This window comes from Mustela lutreola, chromosome 1 (genome assembly GCF_030435805.1).
Source record: "Mustela lutreola isolate mMusLut2 chromosome 1, mMusLut2.pri, whole genome shotgun sequence".
NCBI classification, from domain to species: domain Eukaryota; kingdom Metazoa; phylum Chordata; class Mammalia; order Carnivora; family Mustelidae; genus Mustela; species Mustela lutreola.
The window spans coordinates 246,879,423-246,906,089 of NC_081290.1; the positions used below are offsets into that span (position 1 = coordinate 246,879,423).

The 26,667-nt window shown below is 37.2% G+C and overlaps 1 protein-coding gene across 5 annotated transcripts in view; it reads right to left on the reverse strand.

Moving 5' to 3' along the window:
• Positions 1 to 5,849: 5,849 nt before the first annotated feature.
• PIK3C2A (phosphatidylinositol-4-phosphate 3-kinase catalytic subunit type 2 alpha) overlaps positions 5,850 to 26,667 on the reverse strand; it is a 171,189-nt gene continuing 150,371 nt past the window's right edge. For all 5 annotated transcript variants that reach the window (XM_059137403.1, XM_059137396.1, XM_059137390.1 and 2 more), the window contains 11 exons: positions 22,812 to 22,948; positions 20,119 to 20,288; positions 18,507 to 18,663; positions 17,792 to 17,901; positions 15,023 to 15,230; positions 13,532 to 13,656; positions 11,667 to 11,784; positions 11,510 to 11,582; positions 11,060 to 11,169; positions 10,850 to 10,975; positions 5,850 to 9,006 (listed from right to left, as the gene is read on the reverse strand). In XM_059137403.1, coding sequence (XP_058993386.1) covers positions 8,821 to 9,006; positions 10,850 to 10,975; positions 11,060 to 11,169; positions 11,510 to 11,582; positions 11,667 to 11,784; positions 13,532 to 13,656; positions 15,023 to 15,230; positions 17,792 to 17,901; positions 18,507 to 18,663; positions 20,119 to 20,288; positions 22,812 to 22,948 — 1,520 coding nt within the window. In that variant the 3' untranslated portion in view covers positions 5,850 to 8,820. The remainder of the gene's footprint in view (positions 9,007 to 10,849; positions 10,976 to 11,059; positions 11,170 to 11,509; positions 11,583 to 11,666; positions 11,785 to 13,531; positions 13,657 to 15,022; positions 15,231 to 17,791; positions 17,902 to 18,506; positions 18,664 to 20,118; positions 20,289 to 22,811; positions 22,949 to 26,667) is intronic.

The window sequence follows — 26,667 nt, forward strand, 5'->3', positions numbered from 1 at the left end:
GTTCTCAGTGCATTTAGAATAAAATCCAAACCTTTGATCTTGCCACACCCTTGGTTCTAAACACTCCAGCCACACTTACCCCTTTCTGACTCTTTGAGGTAACAGGGGTGTTCCTTCACTCTTGTGATTGCCACTACTTAAACTGCTTTTCTGCAAGGTTTTCTCAGGTCTGTCTTTTAGATCCTGACCTTCAGGTCATCTCAAAGACAGCCTTCCCTGAAGAAGACCATCTAAATAAGTCCTCCCTTCCAACATAGTGCACAAATCTCTAACATTTTCCTTTCTACTTGCTTGTTTGGTTGTCTGCTTTTTTCATTGCCTCCAGCAACCAGAACAGTGCCTGGCAGACAGGAAGTTAATCACTCAATAATTATTTGAATGAACCTAAATATTTTTTCCTCCCATTTGAAGATGTCTAGTCTACTAACTTTATTTCAGAAGGCAGGAGATAGTGAAAAGAATAAGATTTGGCAAACTAGACCGGATCACAATACATCTGTATGTAATTTGGATCGGGTCAGTTACTTAGTTACTTGGACGTTTAAGCCCTCAAGCATTGCTGGAATGATTTACCTTGAGCCCCCTGACTTGTCATCACAATTATGTCCTTTAGTGGAATTGACTGAGGGAATAGGATATAACCAACATTAATGCTAGATTGCTTTTTGAGAATGGCACTCTGGTTTTAAAAAAAAAAAAAATCACTAGAATTGGTTGCTATAAAGACCCCATAGAACTTTTCTAAGTAGGAATGTTCAATCGAATATTCATGGAATAGGAATTATAACTATTATTTCAGGAGGCTTTTTGTTTGTTTTAGTCACCTTTAAGACTTCCACTAGTTTTGTTTTTTGTTTTTTTCTAATCAGAGAGAGACAGTGAGCTAAAGTGGAGTAAGTGGCAGGCTGAGGGAGAAGCAGGCCTCCCACTGAGCAAGCAGCCTGATGCCAGGCTGGATCTGAAGACCCCGGGATCATAACGTGAGCCAAAGGCAGGCAGACGCTTAAGGACTGAGTTACCCAGGTGCCCCTTTGAGATCTTTTGTAAATCAAACCTGATTTTTTAAAAAAGAAAATAATTCTATCTGTAAAGGTTACTGCTTAACAATTTTTTTTTTTAAAGATTTTATTTATTTATTTGCCAGAGACAGAGGGAGAGCGAGCGAGCACAGGCAGTCAAAGAGGCAGGCAGAGGCAGAGGGAGAAGCAGGCTCCCTGCCGAGCAAGGAGCCGGATGTGGGACTCGATCCCAGGACCCTGGGATCATGACCTGAGCTGAAGGAAGAGACTTTAACCCACTGAGCCACCCAGGCACCCCTGTTAACACAATTAATAAAAAGAGATTCAATGATTAAATAGTTCTTAAGGATTGAACTTTCGAGAATTTTATTTGAGAGGGAGAGAGCGCATGCATGTGCATGTGGGGGATGCAGAGGGAAAAGGAGAAACAGAAACCCTGCTAAGCGAGAAGCCCAAGGTGGGCTTTATCTCAGGACTCTGAGATGATGACCTGACCTGATACCAGACACAACCGACGGAGCCATCTATGCACCCATAGGGATTTAACTTAAAAAAAAAATTTTTTTTAAAGATTTTATTCATTTATTTGACAGAGATCACAAATAAGCAGAGAGGCAGGCAGAGAGAGAGGAGGAAGCAGGCTCCCTGCTGAGCAAAGAGCCAACTCGAGGCTCGATCCCAGGACCCTGCAGAGCCTTTGACCCACTGAGACATCCAGGCACCCCTGAACTTTTTTTTAAATAAGATTTTATTGGGCGCTTGGGTGGCTCAGTTGGTTAAGCCACTGCCTTCAGCTCAGGTTAGGATCCTGGAGTCCCACAGGGAGTTTGCTTCTCTCTCCGACCTTCTCCCCTCTCATGGACTCTCTTACTCTCTCTCTCTCAAGTAAATAAAATAAAATACATAAAATCTTGAAAAACTATTTTATTATTTCAGGGACAGGGCTCAAGCAAGGGGGGGAGGGGCAGAGAGAGAGAGAATCTCAAGCAGAGGTCTTGTTGCTGAGTGCAGGGCTGACACAGAGCTCAATTCCATGACCGAGCCGAAAGAGAGTCAGATGTTCAATCAACTGAACCATCCAGGCCCCCCAGGATTGAACTTTTAGATACTATTTTTTGAGGTAAAATTCACATACTATAGAATTTGCTGTTTTAACCATTTTAAAGTGTACAGTTGAGTGCCTTTTAGTATTTTCACAGTATGTGATAAACCCCCCTAAGAAACTAGCTCTAATTGTTTAAGTTATTATTCTTTCATGGTCTTTGGGCCCTTTTACATGATCTCTTTAGGGTCAGAAAACCATAGCCTCACATTGGTATCATTCTGGAATGACGGAGGTAAGATATTAGAAGAATCTACATTTCAGGATGCCTGGTGCCTTAGCTGTTAAAACACCTGCTTTTGGCTTAGGTCATGATCCCAGGGTTCTGGGATCGAGTCCTGCATTGGGCACCACTAATTCCAGGAATCTGCATCACCCTGAAAGAAGCCTTGTACTCTTTAAGCAGTTAACTCTCCAGCCTCCCACAGACCCTGGCAACCACTAATCTGTTTTGTCTCTATGGATTTGCCTGTTCTGAATATCTTATATAAACAGAATCATATAGTATGTGGCCTTTTATTTGTGGTTTCTTCATTATCAGGTTTTCAAGGTTTATCCATGTTGTAGTATCTATCCGTGCTCCATTACTTTTTTTTTTTTTTTTTAAGTAGCCTCCATGTCCACTGTGGGGCTTGAACTCAGGACCCTGAGATCAGGAGTCACATGCTCCAGTGACTGAGCCAACCATGTGCCCCAGTACTTCATTACTTTTTATGGCCAATTAGTATTCCACTGCATGGATATACCACATATTACTTACCCATCCATCAGTTCATGGACATTTGGGCTATTTCTACTATTTGGCCATCATGAATAATGCTATGAAAGTTCATGTACAAGTATTTGAGTACATGTTTCCAATTCTCTTGGAAATTATATTATGAATTGTCAGGTCAGAGGGTTAACTGTTTAACTTTTTTGAAAATTGCCAAATGTTTTGTAGATGACCTGCACCACTTTTCATTCCTACACAAATGTATGAGGGCTCCAGTTTCCCCACTTTTTTTTTTAAGATTTTATTTATTTGACAGAGAGAGATCACAAGTAGATGGAGAGGCAGGCAGAGAGAGAGAGAGAGAGAGAGAGAGAAGCAGGCTCCCTGCTGAGCAGAGAGCCCGATGTGGGACTCGATCCCAGGACCCTGAGACCATGACCTGAGCCGAAGGCAGAGGCTTTAACCCACTGAGCCACCCAGGCGCCCCTCCAGTTTCCCCACTTTTTTTTTTTTTAAACAATTTATTTTTTTTTTAAAGATTTTATTTATTTATTTGACAGAGAGAAATCACAAGTAGATGGAGAGGCAGGCAGAGAGAGAGAGAGAGGGAAGCAGACTCCCTGCTGAGCAGAGAGCCCGATGCGGGACTCGATCCCAGGACCCTGAGATCATGACCTGAGCCGAAGGCAGCAGCTTAACCCACTGAGCCACCCAGGCACCCAGTTTCCCCACTTTTTAAAAAATTCAACTATCCCAGTGGTTATGAATTTGTATCTCAGGTTTTTTTGGGTCTGTTTTCTTTTCAGATTTTATTTGTCAGAGAGAGAGCGAGAGAAACAAAATGAGGGGGGAGGGAAAGAGGGTGAAGCAGGCTCCACAAGCTGAGCAAAGAGCTGGATATGGGACTCCGTCCCAGGACCCTGGAATCATGACCTGAGCAGAGGGCAGATACTTAACCAACTGAGCCACCCAAATTTCCCTCATAGTAGTTTTGATTAAAAAGTTTTTTGCACCAAAGGACACCATTCAGGTAAAAAGACATTTTACCTAATGCAGGGCTCTATCCCAGGATCCTGAGATCATGACCTGAGCCCAAGCAGACGCTTAAGGACTGAGCCACCCAGGCGCCCAGCTCCTAAGTTTTAGAGTTCTTTAAATACTCTAGATAGTACTAGGGTCTTATTAGATATGATTTGCAAGTATTCTCTCTCATTTGGTAAAATGTCTTTTTATCTGAATGGTGTCCTTTGGTGCACAAAACTTTTTAATTTTGATGAGCCAATTTATTCTATTTTCTTTTGTTGGTTGGGCTTCTTGTGTCATCCTTATAAAACTCATCTAATCCGGGGTTACAAAGATGTACACCTATGCTTTCTTCTAAGAGTTTATTTTAGCTATGTTTAGGTCTTTGATGTATTTTTAATCTTTGTATATGCTGTTTATAGTCCTACACTTCATTCTTTTGCATGTGGTTAGCTAACTGCCCCAGCACCATTTGTTGAAAAACCTCTTTCCCCATCCGTGGTGGCAGTCTGGTGTCTTTCATGGGTCATGATGCAAACAAAAACAACCAAATACAACCAAAGTTGTTCTAGAAAATAAAAATACAACAACCAAAATTAAAAACTCAATGGATGAGTTAAACAGTTGAAGAAAGAAGTAGTTAACTGGAAAAGAAGTCATAATAAATTATTCAGAACTGAAGAAAAATTTAAGAATAGATTGAATCCTAATAAAATATTTTTATACCTAAGCCCATCTTAGCTAATATGGATAAGAGATGATTAGCCCTAAGGTAGAAACTATTGAAGTTATGTGATGGATTCATTCAGTGAAATTGATTACACTGGTGTCTAATTTTGTATATGTCTAAAATTTGCATGATAAAGTATTTTAAAAGAGGATGAAATAAAAAATTTTTTTTTTCTTCTTCCTGACAGAAACCCAGCTTCTGATGGAGGTGATAAATCCCCCTAAGAAACTAGCTCTAATTGTTAAGTTATTATTCTTTCATGGTCTTTGGGCCCTTTTACATGATCTCTTTAGGGTCAGAAAACCATAGCCTCACATTGGTATCATTCTGGAATGACGGAGGTAAGATATTAGAAGAATCTACATTTCAGGATGCCTAGTGCCTTAGCTGTTAAAACACCTGCTTTTGGCTTAGGTCATGATCCCAGGGTTCTGGGATCGAGTCCTGCATTGGGCACCCTGCTCAGCTTCTCCCTCTTGTCTGCTGCTCCCTCTGCTTGTGCTCCCTCTGACAAATGAGTAAAATCTTAAACAAACAAACAAACAAAAAAACCGCTACATTTCTATGTTCTATAGATAGGTATAAGACATGTTCTGGGGCGCCTGGGTGGCTCAGTGGGTAAAAACCTCTGCCTTCAGCTCAGGTCATGATCCCAGGGTCCTGGGATATAGACCCCGCATCAGGCTCTGTGCTCAGCTGGGAGCCTGCTTCCCTATCTCTCTCTGCCTGCTTCTCTGCCTGCTTGTGATCTCTGTCAAATAAATAAATAAAATCTTTAAAAAAAAAAAAAAAAAGGACATGTTCTTACTATACTATTTAATATTTAAGTAAACCACAAAAGGCCAGGGATCATACTTATAGAAATCTGTAAATATTGCATATTTCATCATTCCAATGATATGAAATGGTGATGGGGCTAAGTGGCAATCGAGAACCATGGTTTGATTTCAAAGAACTGTAGGTAGAAGTCAGATTTGTCATTTGTAAGGGCAACCAACAGGCCAGGTTTGAAATTCACAAGATTGGAACCTAATAAACTCCTGGGGGAGATATGAAGAATATATCCAGTGAGTTCATATTAAAGTTTATTAAATTTTTAAAATTTAAGTAAATTCTATGCCCAATGAGAGGCTTGAATTTACCAACCCTAAGATCAACATTTGCATGCTCTACCAACTGAGCCAGCCAGGCTCCCCAAGCTCCATCGAAGTTTAGAACCAAAATGTTAATATGTTGATGAGGAAAGAAATGACGGCAGAGTTCCTTTATTCCAGAAATAGTTTAATACAATCGTAGTACAGTTATGAAGTCACATTCAATCCACTGAATATATTCAAGGTATTAATAAAAATATTATACATCTTTACTCACTACCTTAATATAATTAAAGTATTTGGTTCTTATAGATGAGACTACTTGCCATATTCGTTCATATCTGCACTGCAGCATGTAAGTAAATCCATAGATTATGGTAGTGGGGCTTTTAGTGCTTTCTGATCTGAAGTCTAAGTATCAAAACTGAATATATTTTTTTAAAATGCCACAATACTTGAATCCTAGAAAGAATAGTCAACCAATTTAAGGCAAGATATTCAAAGTTTTTACAACTTTAATTTGAAAAGATGAATACTTTACCAAAGATCATACATGCCTTAACAGTTAGCTACCTATAGATTTTTATAAAGGCAGTAATAAAAATGTCAGTGCAAGTTCTACCTTGGGTTCCTCAGTAGAGAAAATAATAGGTTCTTGGAGTACTCCATTATTTTCGAATCCCAAAACACTGCAAGAGGAGAGAATTCTGGTGCAGGACTTACATGTAGCATTATTTTTATTCAGTAAAGATAGGTATAAAACATTGTGATTATACATAAAAATTAGTGTCTTGGCCAGTTTGTTTAAACTTTTGCTTCAGATTTACTTTAATGCAAGCTTTAAAAAAAATGTCTAAAAAAAAAAAACTGATTTAAAATCTACTTAAAGTAGTAGTGCAAAGAGGCGCCTCTGTCCCTTTTTTTTTTTGGTAAGGGCTGAAGATTAGCGTTTTACAAAGAAATAACTTATATTAAAATATATATAAAATATGTGTATTTTTTTAATGACCAAAGAAGGCACAAAATGAGTTAAATTAAGAAAAACATTACCACTTGTCCTGAACTCTGGTTAAACTGTACAGTATTAATCATAATATACATTTTTAGGTAAGAAATCCAGATTTCTTGTAATTGAAAAGTGACACCACATTGTCTACCTCTATTATTTGTGCTAAAAGACACGGCTGTAACAGACTGCAAATAAGCAGTACATACTGCATCCCATTAACAATGACCTTTTACCAAGACAGGTTTAGTTTTTTTTTTAATGTTTTTTTTTTCTTTTCTTTTCTTTTTTTTTTACAGTGGCTATGTGACAATTCATGGAATGGAATTATGTTTCCAAAGCTTAAGTGAAAATATCTAACACTTCTTTATATCTGCAAAAGTACTTACAAACTTTAAGGAAATGTTAACTGGATGTGGAAAAAGTAAATAAATGGTGGTGCTTTGATTTGCATTTTAATTAAATTATTAAATAGACAACATATTTTAACATTAAGAAAAAAGACATTCATCTATCATACTAATGGGGTTTCCTACAAATGGACCATTAGTGTTAGGCACCAAAAATTTCAAGTTTTTTTTTGGTTTTTGTTTTTTAAAACCTATCTCACTGATACATCCTCAACTGTTCTATTTCTGCTCTACAGGTTTCACCACTTACATTAAACACCTGCACAGTTCATAAAAATTGTTATGGGCAACTGAACTGGAGATTGTCCTTTCTCTATTGGTATTCTTCATTGCGTATTTTACCAGTTATCTCACAGCAACTAGATTACTACAATCTCTATTACCATTTAAAAAGTGTCTGAAATTCCATTGAGCCATGAGAATTAATTTATCAACATATTTACTCAAACTAAATATAAAATTATGTGTGTAGCTGAGTGAATAATAAAAATGCATTTTATCCTTAATGGTTATTGTAGAATAATTTCAATCATGTCCCTTATGATTCTGAATCCCACTGTAATAAGTAATTCATGTGAATGTATAATGTTTGCAAATATAAGTAAGATACCTTACAAGACAAACTTTGCTATAAAAGTCTACATTAAAATTCAGCCTGGACCCTAGAATTCTTGTCCTGGGCCTCCTGTGAAGAGTCTGCCCTATTCATTGAGTTCTACCAAACAGGAATGGGTATGTGAGTGAACAATTTTCACTTGCTTAATGAGTAAGTGGAGTATAGATACATGGGAGGTGGATTACCAAAGTTCAGTTCACACTCCTGGGAGTAAATGTAGTATTATAATGGAATGATGGCATTTACTATACAGTTACGTTGATGAATCTCATTCAGTTATGGGGCAACAAAAACATAAATCACGTGTCTAAGTCACGTGAGAAGAAATAAAATCTTTCTGTGGGAAAAACACTAGTAAATGTAGATAATTCTTTAGTAAGTTGAAAGTGAGTGAAAACTTACTAATTATCAAGTCAGAAAAAAATCAGAATGAAGTGCCAGGGAAGCATATGAAGTTAAGGCACCATTATTTACAACTTCAGTAATTGGCACTCATTCTGAAAAAGGTTTTAAAGACATGAGTGATAAAAAGCAGTATTATTTTCCCCTACTTCTATAAACTACATAGTAGTTCTGAACATAACTATTATTTGTGCTTTGCTTTCGGCCCTGTGAATAGCAGCTGCATTTTCTGGTAACATCCTGCACCTTCCCTTTCCTTTGGTGTTTGTGAACACACACAGTGGTAAAGGCTGTAAAAGGTGCAAAACAGGAAAACATGCTGTGTCTGTGTAAGAAACAATGTAAAACAGATGGCTGAATTGACACCGTACTGTACTATCAGACCAAACTAAAGCTATTACTCTGAAAGGATTAAATCCTTCACCAACTCAAGAGTCTTTTTCAGGACTTACTGTATATTAAGTTTAGGGTTTATAGGTTTCTATATGACTTGAAAACAGCAATGGCTTCAACTAGTTCATAAAAGTTAATTATGTGACTGTTGGTCCAACAGATGTGTTGAAATGCAGTAAGTACATTTACTTTATAATTTCTAAGTTTAAAAATATTATACAAAGTTCCCAAGTGTGTGTGTGTGTGTGTGTGTGTGTGTGTGTAAGTGTTTATAACTATTCTTGCTTTCAAAGTTCAGAAATTCACTAGCTTACAAATAGGTTGCTGCAGCAGTTAGTTGATACCACTTAACTGTCTCTTTGCTCAAGTTGAAATCTTTTAAAGGCAGGGTCACTCCACCGAGGAAAAAGTTCTCCCGCAGAGACTCTGCACTGAGAACACTGAGTTGAAGTTCTCTCTGTCTTAGGGTTTCCTTGCTATATCCACTGTACACAAGCTAAAGCAAAGGCAAAAAGAAAACAGTAAGTTACATATTTTTTTGTTTGCTTGGTTTCTTGGATTATTTTAAGTAAAAACAGAAGTGAGATTAGTAGTTAGAAAGACAACAATTAATAACACTGATTATGACACGTTTGGTAGAATTTGCCTCATATTTAGATGCACATTTTATATTTCAGGAGTCTTAGATTTTATTATCATTCCTCTGAGTGTCTGACATAGAAATGCACAGAGTAGAAAATTATTATTGTCTAAACACTGACAACATGGATTTCCTGAGCTGGAGTTATGGGGAAGGGAAATGCAATTACAAGGTGGCATGCCTTGAGATGGTCTGACACCTGGGAAAGAGAACGGAAGGTAGCAAGTGGGGATAACACAGCTATTTTACAAAAATGAAGGATTAGAATTTCTTTTTGTTGTCTTTTTTTCTGCTAGATTTTATATGCCAAGGAATAATAATATTTCAATGCAAATTCACCAACTACCAATACAGCTTACAGCAAATCTAGAATGCTAAAAATTAGCTCTCTGACACACCACATTCAGCACTTAGAACTATTTTCAGCAAGGCCTCACCCTAACTTCTGAGAGAGATCTCTTAATCTAGTCCTTCTTATTGTTTGACTAATAAAAATTAAAAACTGATCACATTTCATTTCTTGAAAGTATACTAACTAGGAAACAAACTAATACTTCTTTTATTTTTTAATTTTTTTTCAAGATTTTATTTATTTATTTGACAGAGAGCGAGATCACAAGTAGACAGAGAGGCTGGCAGAGAATGAGAGAGGAGGAAGCAGGCTCCCTGTTGAGCTGAGAGCCGGATGTGGGGCTCGATCCCAGGACCCTGGGATCATGACCTGAGCCGAAGGCAGAGGCTTTAACCCACTGAGCCACCCAGGTGCCCCTAATACTTCTTTTTGAGAATAACACCAACTTGTCTTCACCAAACATTGTATATGCTTTTCAAGAGCTACAAGGCTATTCTGCAGTTTTAACAAACTTAAAACCTGATGAAAATCCACATTTATTTCCAGACATTTTTGTGTGGATGTGATGTTAATGTGCACAAATAGTGTGGTGTTTATCCTAAAAAGTATCTGACTAAAGGTTAGCAGATTTTAATAGATGAGTAAGTTCATAAGGTGACCATGAATAGCTCAGCAAAGTCACAGTTTTGCTCTATCCTGTTCAGCTAATGCTTTGCTTACTGCTTTTAGCATAGAGCACTCTATCTGAAGTGGCTTGCTGACAGCCTGAAATGAATTAGGAGGATAATTTTGAAACTATATCCTATCAAACAAAGGTAAAGTTAGTTTTAGGTAAAGGTAAAGATGTTTTAAAAGGATAAACAGGAAGGGCTTTGGAGAACTTCAGTTATCTGAGGGGCTGCCACAGAGGAGAGAAAGACTAAATTCTGTATAGTTCCAAGTCATACACCTGAGACCCACAGGTGCAAACTACAGGCAGTGAAGATTCAGCCCAGTATTTAAAAAAATAAAATAAAAATTACACACACACACGCTGTAACTGCCCAAAACAAAGTGGATGGACTAGAAGTATTTCAGCATAGACTGGATAACAACTTCTTGAAAATGTTGTAGAGGGAGTTCAGTCACTGGAAAGGTGGTTGAAGATAACTCCTAAGATCTTTTTAAAACCTAAGGCTCAATGATGGTTTAATTCTGCCACATTTGATAAGTATCACTAGATTGCTACTGATTGGCTTTACTAGTACAATAAATAGTTCTGAATCTGGTACCTAAAAATTTTTAATTTAAACTGTTTAAAATTTAAAGAACAGATCTAAGACATTTTTAGAAATGACTTTAACTTACCATCTCATTGAATGTTGGATTCCTGGTTTTTCGTGAAATTTTGGTTTTACGTTTGGATGTTTTGTGGGTATCTGGAAGTAGGTATGTTTTGACGTATGGATTTGGGTCAGCTCCATCCTCAGTAACCTATAAAGAAAAGTTTTCCCTTAATAGTAATGCTTCCTACCAAGGTATAGGTCTTCTCTACAATCATTATTTATAATCACTCACAAGGTCTTTGATGTGCATCACCATGATGAAAAGAGTACCATTTCGGTAAGAGATAGATAATTTCACTGCTCCTCCAATTTGGCCTGGAGTAGGACTGAATGGACCTGCATCTGAAAAAAATAATACAATAATCTTTATTTTATCTTGCTTATAGTGGTACAAACTACGTCAAAAAAATTTTGCTTTAATTCCAGGATCATCCTATGTGGGGAAAGGAAAAGGTAAATAACCCAGTAGGCTACTGATTTGTAGTTCTTTAATAATCACATTCTATTAGGAAAATTATGTTTATCCGGAAATTGACGGGCTTAGAAGGACTATCCTCCTCTCATTCTCACTGGAGTAGAGCCAGTAACCCCACTGTCACTCTACCACATTCACTGAGAAATTATTAACTTGCAAGTCATAGGGAAGCCATCAATTATCAATAAAGAGAAAAAATAATCTCACCTGCAGACCTAGCTATTCCTTCAGCTTTTTCATCACGAAGTAAAGGATGGAAAAAAGTACAAACAAGATCACACTAAGAAGAGAAAAAAAAAATGTATTAATTTAAATATCATGTAGCACCAAGAATAGAATATTCTTTTTTAGTTAAGACAGTCACCTCTGCTACATCCGTTGAAGCACTCATCAAACTCTGTAAATAACTGTTTAACTCAATTTTCCTTTTGGCTGCTACATCTTTTATGTGTGTTCTTCCTAGAACCATCCTATTAGGAAAGCTACAAAAGAAAACACAAGGGGGATTTAAATTATTTCACTTGGAAGTATTTATAGAATTAAGTACAATACTTATTTAGAAATATATATATTTTAAAAATATATATACTTAAATACAAAGTGGAATTTTAATCTTCTAGAAAGTAAATTTCTGTAATTTCTTTTCAAGTACTGGAGATGAAATAGTTCAAGTACTTGTTAGCCTTTTATAAACCTTGGTACAAAAGAGACACTATTTTGCTATTTTATTACTTACTTTCTACTGTTTTTTCCCTAAAGATTAATCTGTTTACATATATTTTACGCATATCTTATCCTCCAAAATCATCATTACTCAATCAGCCACAGTTCCTGTTGATATCAGTCTCATACCCTTGTCAACACTTTGTCCACAAGTAACACAGGGGACAAATCAAGAATAATCTTAACTTTGCTTATTTTGCTAACAATGAAAAATGATACCGCATGTGGAAATAAACTGATACCCACACTTTGTTGACTCTTCATTTCTGAAATCTAGTCTAAGAAGAGTATGAGCAGCCCGACACCAGAAATCTGTTGGTCATTAGCTACATTAAAAATGAGGGCTTTAGGGCGCCTGGGTGGCTCAGTCGGTTAAGCAACTGCTTTCGGCTTATAGGTCATGATCCTGGAGTTCCGGGATCGAGTCCCACATCAGGCTCCCTGCTCAACAGGGAGTCTGCTTCTCCCTCTGACCTCTCCCTTCTCATGCTCTCTCTCTCAAATAAATAAATAAAATCTTTTAAAAAAAAATGAGGGCTTTAAAAGGGTTAACAGATAGAAAACTAAGATTTTGACCAACAATCTCACTGCCTCAGCTTATTTTATTTTATTTATTTATTTGTCAGAGAGAGAGAGGAGCAAGAGGGAGCATAGGCAGACAGAGTGGCAGGCAGAGGCAGAGGGAGAAGCAGGATCCCTGCCAAGCAAGGAGCCCGATATGGGACTCGATCCCAGGACGCTGAAATCATGACCTGAGCTGAAGGCAGCTGCCCAACCAACTCAGACACCCAGGCGTCCCAGCTTATTCTTTTTTAGAGGTGCTCGGTATGGCCATAATTATTTTTGCAGTGATTTAAAATCCGATTTTGCTAAAACCAAGATTCCAAATTATTGTGTTATGTTACAGACTATGGTAGAGACAAAAATTAAAAGATTCTACAATTAGGAGAGCTTGGGTGGTTCAGTTGGTTAAACATCTACCTTCAGCTCAGGTCATGGTCCCAGGGTCCTGGGAACAGAGTCCTATATCAGGCTCCCTGCCCGTCAGGGAACCTGCTTCTCCTTCTCTCCCACCTTCCCACTCCCCCACCCCCTTCTTGTGCGCGCTCTCTCTAATAAATAAAATTTTAAAAATAGATGAACAAACAAACAAACAAAAGATTCTACTAAATTCCTTGACCTCACTGTAAAGGTAGTTGCAGTAACAATTTACCTAACCCAGTATGACTTCAAACAAACAAAGAAAAAGCTTCAGCTGAAATTAGAAAACTAGAAAATCCCCAAATTTAAGTTTAGGATCCCATTTATTCAGTTTATTCACTCAACAGGATCTTACAGTTCCCTGTCTATGGATAGTACTATTATCAGGCCTTGAGATACAGAGAAAAGTCAGTCACACATGGTCCATTGGATCTTACTAAATGTTTACACAAAGCTTTTGAGTGACACATGGTAAGAAACTGTTTCCTATAAAAAAAGGATTAATGTACAAAAATGGGAACATACCCTGGTAACTTCCAAAGTGGAAAAATAATACTGAGCTTATTGTGAAGTTCCTGAAATTCATCGAAAGTCCGGAACACAAATGATGGCTCTAACTGTCCTTCCCTCAAAATTCGGACTACATAAATCTGAAAAGAAACCATACCCCAAACAGATTAAGACAAACAAAACAAAACAAAAAACCTTTCTGGAAAGAAAATTTACAGCCTGGTCAAGTGCTTTTAACTTAGTAATATATATGTCACTGAGAGGAAAGAGCATACATGAAAGTCATTGTATTTATAGACATCTAACTAAATCTAAGAGTGATATTAACTATAAGATATATAAACAAGAACTGGAAAGTGAAAATCACTTACTTTCAGGATTATATATAATAAATGTACTTCCTGAAATTTATAAATTTAGGACATTTCCAATGAACACATTAATAAGCTCCTTTAAGAGCATAAATGAGAAAGGCAAAATTTATGGTGACAGGAGGATGAGAAAAGACTTGTTTAACTGGATATTTATAAAGTATTTATAAAGTCAGAGTACTTTACAGAATAAAATACTGGTGTAGAAAAAACTATTTCTACGGAAGACCAGAAATAAATTCAGGGATATATAGAAATTTAGTACATTTAAAATATGCTAACATTATAATATCTATAACATAACATAATATACTGTTATAAATCATTGGGGCAAAAAATGGAATATTCAATGAAATGGTGTTAGGATAAAATACTAAACTTACAAAAATTTACTAACAATAAAATAGGTGAAAATTAAAATAATAAAGTGGCTTTCTAAAATATCAGTTTGTCAAGGATTTAAAGACTGCTGCAGGATGCCTGGGTGGCTCAGTTGGTTAAGCGACTGTTTTCAGGTCATGAACCGGGAGTCCCAGGATTGAGTACCGAATCCAGCTCCCTGCTCACTGGGGAGTCTGCTTCTCCCTCTGACCCTCCCCTTCTCATGCGCGCTCTCTCTCATTCTCTTTTTCAAATAAATAAATACAATGTTTAAAAAAAAAAATAGACTGCTGTAAAGTATTTTCCAATTAAATTATGAGCACAATGATGATAATGCTATTCATGGGGTGGTGGTAAGCATATTGAAAATCTTGCTTTTGTTCAAACTTGAATTTTATATGTGTGTGTGTTTAATGATACTTCAGCCCTAAAAAGTGGAATGAGAACTGAAGATTTTACGTGTTTTTACATAGGTGGATTTTGTTACAGTGAGCAAGCTTTACCTTAAAATTAAGAACAAATTGAAGAAAGGAGAAAAAGCAAAATACCACCTTTTAAGTCTTGTCTCTGGAATAAAGAATACTGTTTGTCCCCCATAGTTTGGGAGCAAATTTACTAATAAATAAATACCAAAAAACAATTAGGGATTCCTCAAATATTTGTTTATTTTTGGACCATCCATGGAGGAAAGAAGTATGAAAAGAAAAACATGTATGCATGCATGAGTCTCTACAAATACCAAAACCATACTTACATAATGTTTATCTGGGTTGTATTTCTTATGATAAGTGAAAACAGAGACTTCCTTGATTCGACCATCTTGTCTAAATGAGTACGTTTTGGGCGAAAATGAAAGGATGGGCTCATCATTGGAAGGAAGACCAGAAAAACGCAACTGAGCAAGATTGTGAATGAAGAAGTTAAACTTTGTGGCAATGCTTCCCAAACTTGATTCAATAAGCCTACAAAAAATCAGAAAATATGTTAATAGTAAATATTCATGAGAAAACATGTTCAGTTCTTTGAGCATAATAAAGGATAAAGACATTTTCATATCTTTTTAAAAAAAAGTTAAGATTTTAAAACTCTACACCCAATGTGGGGCTCGAATTTACAACCCTGAGATCAAGAATCTCACATTCCATCAACTGAGCCAGCCAGGAGCCCATTAAATTCTTTTTTGTTTAATCTATCTACCAACCTATCAACCAAGATATGTAAATCCCTTTTTAAAATAAGCTCTAGGCCCTTGGGCCGCCTGGGTGGCTCAGTTGGTAAAGTACCGACTATTGATTTCTGTTCAGGTCGACTATTGATTTCTGTTCAGGTCGTGATCTCAGGGTTTTAAGACTGAGCCCTATCTCTGGCTGCAGGGAGCCTCCTTAAACTTCTCTCTCTCCGCCTCTACATCTGTCCCTCTCCTACCCCGTGTAAGTGAACTCTAGGCCAAACATGGAGCTTGAACTCACGATCCTAAGATCAAGAGTCACATGCTCTACTGACTGAGCCAGTCGGGCGCCCCCTTTCCATTCCTTTTAAAATATTAAGCATATTCTCACTTTGCCAGGATTTTCCCTTGTTCTTTAGGCCAAAAACCTATTAAAAGATAGTCCATCCCAACAAAATATTTTAGCACAAGAAAATCTCTATTCCATCCCATCCCACTGTCTCCCAAGAAATGATGCTGTATTTCTTGAGCTCTGTGGGATCTAACATTAACTTAAAAACTATTAGGGATAGAAGATGATTGGTATAATGCCAAAAAAGATGATCATTATTTAATTCCCTTTTAATAAATAGGGAAGTTGAAAACAGGTATAGAAGGAAGCACTGAAAGTAATCCATGGGTGCCTAGGTGGCTCAGTCGTTAAGCATCTGCCTCCGGCTCAGGTCATGATCCCAGGGTCCTGAGATCGAGCCCCACGTTGGGCTCCCTGCTCAGCGGGAAGCCTGCTTCTCTCTCTCCCACTCCCCTTGCTTGTGTTCCCTCTCTCGCTATATCTCTCTCTGTCAAATAAGTAAAATCTTGGGAAAAACAAGTTATCCAAATTTAATAAAATCTTTTCTATCAAATAGTAGTAGAATCTGGTATCAGACTTCTTCAAATAATCATTAATTTCCCTCAGTTGGAAAAAGAAGTTTTGACAGAATTGGGAGTTTCATAGTAACAAATTTGGAAAGCAGGCTTGGATAAAACAAATACTGTCTCAGAAGCAGAATAAAGAAATCCAGAAAGAGGAAAGAGATTCAAAAAAGAAAAGTCTAGAACTTCACACAAAAGTTCTTGCTTTGCTATGGACTGAATATTTGTATCCTCCAAAATTCCTATGTTGACCCCCAACCCCACAGGGCCTTTATGGAGTCAGTAATCAATATTAGATGCAGTCTTAAGGATAAAAATGATCCAAAAGAATTAATGTTCTTAAGAGACAAGAAAGCTTATGCTTTCTTGCTCTTTATCTCCTCCTTTCCTGTGAGGAAACAAGTAGGCACCAGAAAGTGAATAAGTTCACCAGAAAGTGAATAAGCTGGCACCTTGATTCTAGGACTTCCCAGCCTCCAGAAGTAAGAGAAATTAAGTGTCTATTGTTTAAGCCATGTCATTTATGATTATTTTGTTATGGCAGCTCAAGCAGACCAATACCTGCCTGCTTTATAGTTTTGCCTAGAGAAGCCAAGTGAATCTCTTTTGAAAAACAAAACAAAACCCATCAATACCTAAATTATCAGGATTAGTTTAGAAGGCTATACAAAAGTCAGCTTCCTTCAATTCAATTCAATTCAGCCCAGACTCTTGAGACTAGAGAAGTCCAGTCCAGTTTTCTATCTCTTTTCCACTGAGAGGAAGAAGGCAAGAGAAAAAAGAAAAAAGAACATGAGCTCTTAGGTCCCTCCCTTCTGTGGCATAATAATGAGGTGGTATCCCTAGATAGTGACCAACCTGGTCACCAGACTTTTAGAACATACTTGCCAGGAAGATCTGCTTTTAAAGCAAAAATGACAAGTTCAAATGCCAGTACTTAATATATGTATTTTAAGTACTACATCTTATAGTAACAATTTATTATAGCAGTGTCCCAGAGTTTGCAGTTTTAATTATTTATGGTATCCATGAAAATGGTTATGGCAAAATCCTGAAAAACAGATTAGTACAGGTATTATTTTAGGGGAAAAAACCAACACACACACACACACACACACACACATCCTTGTACTTGGCACTATAGAAAATATGCTTTGCAGAAATAGGTCATAAATAGGATGTTTATAATTCAAGTCATATACTAAATAAAACCTGAGTCATTTTGAAAAATAAATTTTTTAGTGTTATTACAAATCCTTTATATTTATTCAGTAAATAAACTTCTGACATAAAATATACTTTGGATAAACCTACTCTTTGCTAATACTGTGAATCACAATTATTTCCTAAAAATCAGATTCTGATATATAGCATTTGTTTAAACTAAGGAAAACAAATCAAAGCTCTGTGCCTTCTCTAACATATTTAAATATGCCTTACCTAGTAAAGAAAATTGTAGCTTCTGCATCGGTAGTTTGTGGCTGAAGTGCATCTCTAACATATTTCAAGTCTTGAATACTTGTAAGTTCTGGTAACCCTGAAGGAATCATCTACAGAAAGGGAAAAAGAGTTTGTGAGTTACTTTTTAAAAGTCTGTTCCCCACCCATCCCTTAAAAGCTGGCCAAGTAATTAGAACTAAAGCAAACCAAATAATCACAGTTTTGAGGAACTTATATTAGTCTTATAGGCACCTAAGTGATTCAGTTATAAATGGGAAAAACTGAGATCATATAATTGTTGGAAGTCACAAAGCCAGTTTAAAAACCTGTGAAATTCGGACCTTTTAGTCTAGTCCTCTTCATTTTTTAAAAAATCAGGTTCAGTCTCAATAATCATAGCAGAGGTTTAACTTAATACACACCCAGAAAAGTACAGAAATCTGAACACCAAAATTAAGAAACAAAATATGTTCCAGCATCCGAGATGGCTCTCAGGGTCCCTTTTAGTCAGTTACTTTTACTCCACACCTCCAAGGTAGATGTGACTTACATTTTATATTTTATATAAATGATGTCTGGCAATTTTTGAATATTTGGTAACACTATTTCTGACATTTGAAACTATGGTAAATTTTATTCCAAAATATCCTTCTTTAGCTATTGAAACAGAGCATTAATGTAAATTAATTAAGGGCTTATAAAAGAAAACAGTTACCAGTGAAAGAAGGTTAAGAAAGAGGTTTGTCTGCTTTCTTATTAAGTTGTAGGCTTGACAGCAGAGGTCCACAAACAACTGGAAACGAATGGTAGGCTTTTCACCCCCATTAATGACATATGCCATATCAGAGGTAAGCACAAAAGGAGCCCGATCCCTATTTAAAAAGAAAGTACACAACACAAAGTAATATTTACAGAATATATTCAAATAGTGCTTTTGTTACCACATGGTTATTGAACTAAGCTACCTGAGCAAGAGCAATTTCCAACTGGGAAATTAAGAATCAGGCAGGTTTGAATCTGCATTAAAACTTATAAATTTGCATTTTTCAGAAAAACCATCATATAATCAATCTCATTATTTAGATAGAACACATATATGAATTTTTTCCAAGATGGTATTTGTAAAATCACACACTCAAATAGAGAACAGTACAGAGAGAAAAGTTCGGCACTCATTGCCATCATACAAATGGGAACATTCTTAATAGGTACCACTAAGTAGTTAAATATATCTTAATTCATTCCAACAAATGTTACTAAACACGCACACACACAGGGAGAGAGACAGATTCATTCTTATCTACTACAAGGTCAAGTCATTTGTTAGGATCTTTTTTTAACACCTAGTCATACTCAATGAGAGCTATAAGACAATAACAAGAAAAGAGGCAAGTTTGGGGACATTAATTTGTGGAAAAATCCCTTTCTTTTAAAATAAGCTGTGTCCAGGGGGACCTGGGTGGCTCAGTCAGTTAAAGAGTCTGCCCTTGGCTTTGGTCATGATTCCAGGGTCCTGGGATTGAGCCCTACATCGGGCCCCCTGCTTCGCATAGAATCTGCTTCTCTCTCTTCCTGCTGCTCCCCAGCTCTACCCTGTTTGTGGTCTCTGTCAAATAAATAAATAAAATCTGTAAAATAAAATAAGTTGTGTTTACTAATTAAAATCAATGTTTCGCTAAATGTGTCAAAAGAAAGGTTCCTCAAAATATCCACATACATCAATCTTAAGTAAAATTCTGATCCTATCAAAATGAAAACATCTTGATTACTTGAAATGACAGAACTTGAAGTCATTTTAGCATTACTTGAAATGACAGAACAAAGTCAACGGCCTCTTTAATTAACCTAAGAAAGCAAACCAACAGTTTCACTTTTCTTGGGAAGAGGAAAGTGGACAGAAAAGGAATACTTAGATTCTAAAGTGGTTGACATTAAAACCATCAAAAACTTAACCACTGTGTGGTAAGAAAAGTTGAATTCTTTTTCTTTCAAGTAAAATTATTGAAACTCTTCCAGATATATGTACACATGTGGACAGATACAGATTATTTTATTAATACCTTTTGAAAAGTGATCCACAATGTGGAAATTCTGCTTTAGAATTACCTGGAGTACTTATTTTTCTTGTTTTTGTTTTTTAAAGGTAGGCTCCACCCAAAGTGGGGCTTGAACTCACAACCCTGAGACCAAGAGTTGCAAGCCCTACTGATTGAGCCAGCCAGGCACCCCTCAGGGTACTTGATTTAAAAAAAAAAAAAAAAAAAAAAAAAAAAAAAAAAAAAAAAAAGGGCCCCTCTTTTCTTCAGCAGCAGCAACAATGTGAGTACCTTTTGAAGCTACCAAACATCTGCGCATGGCCCAAAAACTTGCCAAAGTCAATGTGAAACATGTGTCCTGTGCTTCGAAGCATTATATTATCATTGTGTCGATCACAGATGCCTAGGACATAGGTGGCTACACAGCATCCAGCACAAGAATAGATAAAATTTTCTGAAGCCTATAATAAAGATAGAGAATTATTTTAGAAAAAAATTATTTTTAAAGGAGGCAGGTTATAAAGATTAAAGTAATTCATCACCCTTTGAAAACACTATCGTGACTCACTTTTTCAACACCTTATAAACTAGGTTATGATAACAAAATTCAGCCTTGTCATATTTCAAAAACAAAAACACCCTTCTAAAGGTGGTTACTGCCCTATCTCTCCCATCTATTATCCTTTAACAGGCAGAGAAACTGCCAGTCCCTACTTGGGCTACATGCTGCCTTTAAACATCTTTTAAGAATCATCTTTGTGCAACTCTGTTCTTCACAGGCTCTACTGTTTAGTACAAGTGGTGGTAACACTGTGACAAAGATTAATCTGAATAAAAGAATATTTTTCCTTTTTTTGGCTTATAGGAAGGGCTTGTATGAAGAAAGCTTGTATCTTTAAACATACAATAGTATAATTAATATGTTTTGTTGACTCCTTATGTCATCTGCAAGTTTTTTGAAGCTGGAGATCTCTCACTTCAGTCTTACCCGCCCTGGGGATTAAATTATTAACATAGTATCATGCAGAAGGATGCAGCAAGATGTACACAATGAGTACTTTTATCTAAAGCATGTGCATTTAGTTTATCCCCGGGGAACTAAATTTCTGAATAGCACAGTCATATGGCTCTACATGTCCATCTCGTTATTTCATAACTCCCCAGAAATCATAAATGATGATGGTAAAGAGCCAAGCTTTACACAGCACTTATCACAAACCAGTCACTACACTACTCTTCCTACACACCTACAAACCTACACACATGCACACTATATGACGTAGGTATGATTATGATTGTCATTTCCCTCATTGTGATGAGGGAAACTGAAACATAGAAGTTCTTTGCCCAAGATCACATAATTTTTAAGTGGCAGACCCAAGGTTCACCCCAAGCAGTGTGACTCTTCTATGTAAAGTACATTAAGAGTCAAATGCATAAAAGGCACTCAGTGTATGCTATTTGACAATTATTTTGTGTCAAACCACTTCCCCAGAACCACAAAAGAGCCAACATTACTATAAAGTATCAGCTTCTGTTGCACTGCTTTCCCCACATCATAAGAAAAGGAAGTGATTTTAAACAAAGAGCTAAATTCCTCTACCTTCTTAGGTCAACATATAGAATTGGTATTTATCTGTAAATGTGATATGTTAATGACCTGATGACATAAAGGAGGCAGGCAAATGACATTAAAACTGAGATCTCCTTACATTGCCATTGAAAGTGTTCTTGAGGGTGCCTGGGTGGCTCAGTGGGTTAATAACCCTCTGCCTTTGACTCAGGTCATGATCTCAGGGTCCTGGGATCGAGTCCCACATCAGGCTCTCTGCTCAGCAGGGAGCCTGCTTCCTCCTCTCTATCTCTCTGCCTACTTGTGACTGTCTGTCAAATAATTAAAAAAGAAAGTGTTCTTGAGTCTTTCTTAGGCAGTTTAGGATCACTAGAGGCCTTATGTCCTAAGAGATTTCCCTTTCCCCCCCATTTCTATTTTTTCTGAAGTAAACTCTACTTCCCCTAGCCCTCACCGACACGGGGCTTGAACTCACAACACTAAGGTCATGGGGCACCTGTCTGGTTCAGCCGGTTAAGTGTCCAACTCTTGGGTTTAGCTTAGGTCATGATCTCATGGGTGGTGGGACTGAGCCCTGCATTCAGCTCCATGAAGTGGGGAGTCTGCTTAAAGATTCTCTCTCCTTCTCCCTCTGCCCCTCCTGCCACTGATGTGATCACACGCACTCTGTCTATAAAAAAAATGTCATACACTACCGAATGAGCAACTCAGCTGCTCTGAGAGTTCCTTTCTTATTATAGAATTCAAAAGTACGCTAAAGCAAAAAATTGGCACCTCTAATATTAACAGCTATCAACTACAGAATTTACTCTGTGTAGGGCTTTCTTTATAAACTCATCTAACTCTCACAATAGCCTTGTAATATTATTTTTTACAGCCATAATATGTACTATATTACCAAAAAAAAGTACTACAATATTGTAACATATACTACTTCATATCCCAGGTTACTGAAGAACAGAAGAGATTAATAATTTGCCCAAGGCTCAATACCTGATGACTCGGAACATAGTTCAAGCTCAGAAAGTCTGGCCCATATTTTTCCTCTCAACTCCACACTTACACACATGGAGCCACTCTACTCATTTTCATAACTTGTCCCAAGATCTTTGTGAAATGTGAACATTCTGGGTCATAAAAAGACCTGTTCTGCTGGCCTCTAAATGCATGCTTGGAATATTCTGGGGGTAATTTAGCATTGGTTTCACTCAGATTCTTACCATTAGATAAACTGTTCATATAGAAACATATGTGTATATAACTTTTTTTTTTTTTAAAACTTAGAGAAAGACACTGCTTTCACAACTTAGACTACATGGCTAGTCACCAGAGCTGGAAAATGAAAAGCACTTATAACCTATGTAATACACTTATGATAAAGTTATCTGGAATAAAGAGACTTGCCAATCACCTTTTCATATTCCTCTTCAGAAGGATTGTATTTCCTCAACCACTCTGCAAGTGGTTTATCTTTAAAGGATCCAGTCACACCATATTCCACTTGGATTTTCCTGAGGGTATCTGAAGCAGGAACTAGCTCCACCATACCTTTAACAACAAAACATTAAGCTATGCAAAAATACCTCCCCAAAAGCCTTTAAAAAATTTATAGCTTTCAATCTTTGACATGAGGTATCAGGAATTGTTTCTAAAAAAATCAAGTCTGGCAGCCCATGCAAAAAAAAATCTGAGCAATCAAAATAATCTCTTATTTTCAGAAGTACCAAAAATATAACAGTTGAATTTGAATTTAAGGCTCCATAATCTGTACTATACAGGGTGTGCTATACCCTCCACCAAGAATAATAATTTTAATTACTAACTAGATAATATTGACCTAGTTAATAAAGTTACTTAGTTAATAAACTTTCTCTGATCACATATTTGGGCAATGATGGAGTGTTTCAGAGTATAATAAGCCCTTTCAAAGGTAAGAATAGATTAAGATTGTCCTTATGAGCCTGGGTGGCTCAGTGGGTTAAAGCCTCTGCCTTTGGCTAAGGTAATAATCTCAGGGTCCTGGGATCAAGCCCTGCTATTGGGCTCTCTGCTCGGTAGGGAGCCCACTTCCCCCTCTCTCTGCCTGTCTCTATGCCTACTTGTGATTTCTGTCAAATAAATAATATCTTAAAAAAAAATCCAGATAGAGAATTGTCATTTTACGCTTAAAAGAAAAACTGGGGCACCTGGGTGGCTTAGTCAGTTAAGTGTCTGCTTTTGGCTCAGGTCATGATCTTGGGGTCCTAAAATTGAACTCAGCAGGGAGCCTGCTTCTCCCTCTCCCTCTGCCCCTTGGCCCCCTATCTCCTCCCCATGACACTGGTGCTCTCTTTCAAATAAATAAATTCTATTACCTGCTACATTTACTATATGCATGTATTATTCTTATAATTAAAAAATTAGTTTTATTGGGGTGCCTGAGTGGCTCAGTCAGTTAAGCAGCTGCCTTTGGCTCAGGTCATGATCCCAGGGTCCTGGGATCAAACCCTGAATCGGGCTTCCTGCTCAGCGGAGAGCCTACTTCTCCCTTTCCCACTACCTGCCTCTCTGCCTACTTGTGCTCTCTATTTCCCTGTCAAAAAAATAAATTAAGTAAAATCTTTAAATAAAAACAAAACAGTTTTATGTATTTTCAAAATCAAGGAGATGCACTGGTATCAAAAGATATGGACACAGAGATCTGCTTCAGACAAAGGACTGGAAAAAACCAAGTTGGCCAAGGTCTTCAGACCATTCCAAAAGAAGTGTATAATCTAGTTAATAGTTCACACTGAGATACTTTTTCAATGAGTACCTGCACCTTGATTCTATGACTATATTTAATCAAATTTTAATATACATATAAATTTCTAATTTCATAATCATATATACATACATATAAATCACTACGTGCTAAAACAGTGGACCAAAGTTCATAAAATATACAATGTACTACTCGCTATGTAAGATATGGTCCCTACCCTGAGAGAACTTAAAATCAAGCAATTGGGGTGTGTGTGTGTGGGGAAGATATACCAGTAAATGTCTCATGAATATTTAAAGACAACTGTTGAGTCTGAAAAAGTGAGGGATTACTAGAAGCACTGAAATACTAGTAAAAAGTTCACAGAGGATATGGATGTGATTTCATTTGGAAAATAAAGGTACTTGTGAGATAATACAAATGAAAAGCTTAGACCAGGGTAAGACACAAAGTAAGTACTCAATAATCAGTTAGAAACAACATAAAAAACAAGAGGAATCTGACTGCCTCTCAAGTTACATGGAATTCCATAAGAAGAAAGAGAAACTGCAACTATATGAAGTAAGTGTGGTGACAGAAAGGCAACTTAATGAAATGGTAGGCTCTCATTGAGGAATCTTAGTAAAATAACTTCCATTTACAACTTATGAAAAACAAGAATATTTTTAAGCAGCAAGAATTCTTAATGTTTTATTTATTTTAGAAAGCAAGAGCAAGAGATTGCATGCAAGTGAGTGGGGAGAGGGGCAGAGAGAGAGAATGTTCAAGCAGACTTCCTGCTGAGTGCAGAGCCCGATGTGGGGCTCCATCCCACAACTTGAGATCATGACCTGAGCTGAAACTAAGAGTCAAAGGCCCAACCGACTGAGCCATGCAGGTACCCCCAACCAGCAAGAATTCTTAAATTGACCTGCTTTTCTTTTTGACAAGATAAAGTTTGTAGGGATGCCTGGGTGGCTCAGTCGTTAAGCATCTGCCTTTGATTCAGGTCACGATCCCAGGGTCCTGGGATTGAGGCCCGCATCAGGCTCTCTGCGGAGCCCTCGCCCACTTCCTCTTCTGTGTTCCCTCTCTCACTATGTCTCTCTCTGTCAAATAAATAAATAAAGCTTGTACATTCTAAACTGAGAAAGTAAAGTGATAAGGCTCTCATACTGTCCTAATGGATAAAATGGAGAACAGTTGATAACACAATGAAGTAGACAAGTATCCAAATAAAATACAGTACCTAAAGATATTTTTTAAAAGATTTTATTTATTTGACAGAGAGAGAAACTAAGCACAAGAAGAGGAAGCATCGGAAAGATGGAGAAGCAGGCTCCCCAGTGAGCAGGGAGCCTGATGTGGGACTCAATCCCAGGGATCTGGGATCATGACCTCAGCTAAAGGCAGATGCTTAACCAATGAGCCACAAAGGTACCCCACAGTACCTAAAGATTTAGCAATCACCTGACAGGAAATCTCATGTCTCTAGCGATACAACACATTGGTTGGTCCTTGGTCCTCTCTTAGTAAACACTTTTTTCAATGCCTTAGCAGAAGCTACAGAATATAGATTCTTCAAATCAGTTCATGACAGAAATTAAGAGGTTCGACAACAGATAACAAAACTCGGATTTTAAAAAGAATCCAAGTGGCTGAAAAGTAATGGATCCAATAATAACAAGGAAGTTAATAGGTAAGGTCCTATACTTGGGTCTAAGATACAAAATGTACAAGTACAAAATGGCCAAGACATGATTAAGCAGGAGCTAGCTAGTATGATGGTTTTATTTGTGAGTAAGTTCTGCATGTGCAATACTTTGCCTATTTTGCATTCTACAAAACTCAGGTGCCATTCTCAGAGACTGGGTCACCTGAGCCTTTACAATGGGAATCATCAGAAAATAAGGTAATCTAAAGTCATATATGACAAATGGCTGAAGAATGTGGAACTCAGGATCTGAGGCCACAATATTCATCATCACAAAGACTTATTATATGACTGTCTATAAAGAGAACTGGAACTGATGGGTAGAAGACATTAGGAGTCAGTTCCCATTCATTAGACTGTAAGAAAAAACTCTACAGCCATCAGAGTTATCCAGGATAGGACAGACTACATTGAAATGCAGTAAATTTCCTTCAGTATAGGCATTTAAGCATAACGTGAATGGCAAATATCATAAGGATGACTAGATAGTTATTCTGGTGACTTTCCAGTGTCTATGATTAGAATCTGAGAAGCATTTCTCATTTCCATCAACTATAAATGATCTTTCCCTCCTTTAAAACCCCAGAGCACTGCCTCTGTTAATTCTCTTAGAGATTTTCGGGGTTCCTGGGTGACTCAGACAGTTAAGTTTCTGCCTTTGGCTCAGGTCATGAGATCCCAGGGTCCTGGGACAGAGTCCTGCATTGGACTCCTTGCTCAGCGAGGAGCCTGCTTCTCCCTCTGCCCGTGCTCTCTCTCTCTCTGATAAATAAATAAATAAAATCTTTAAAAAATTCTCTTAGAGCTTTTAGCTTATTAAAGCATTTTCAA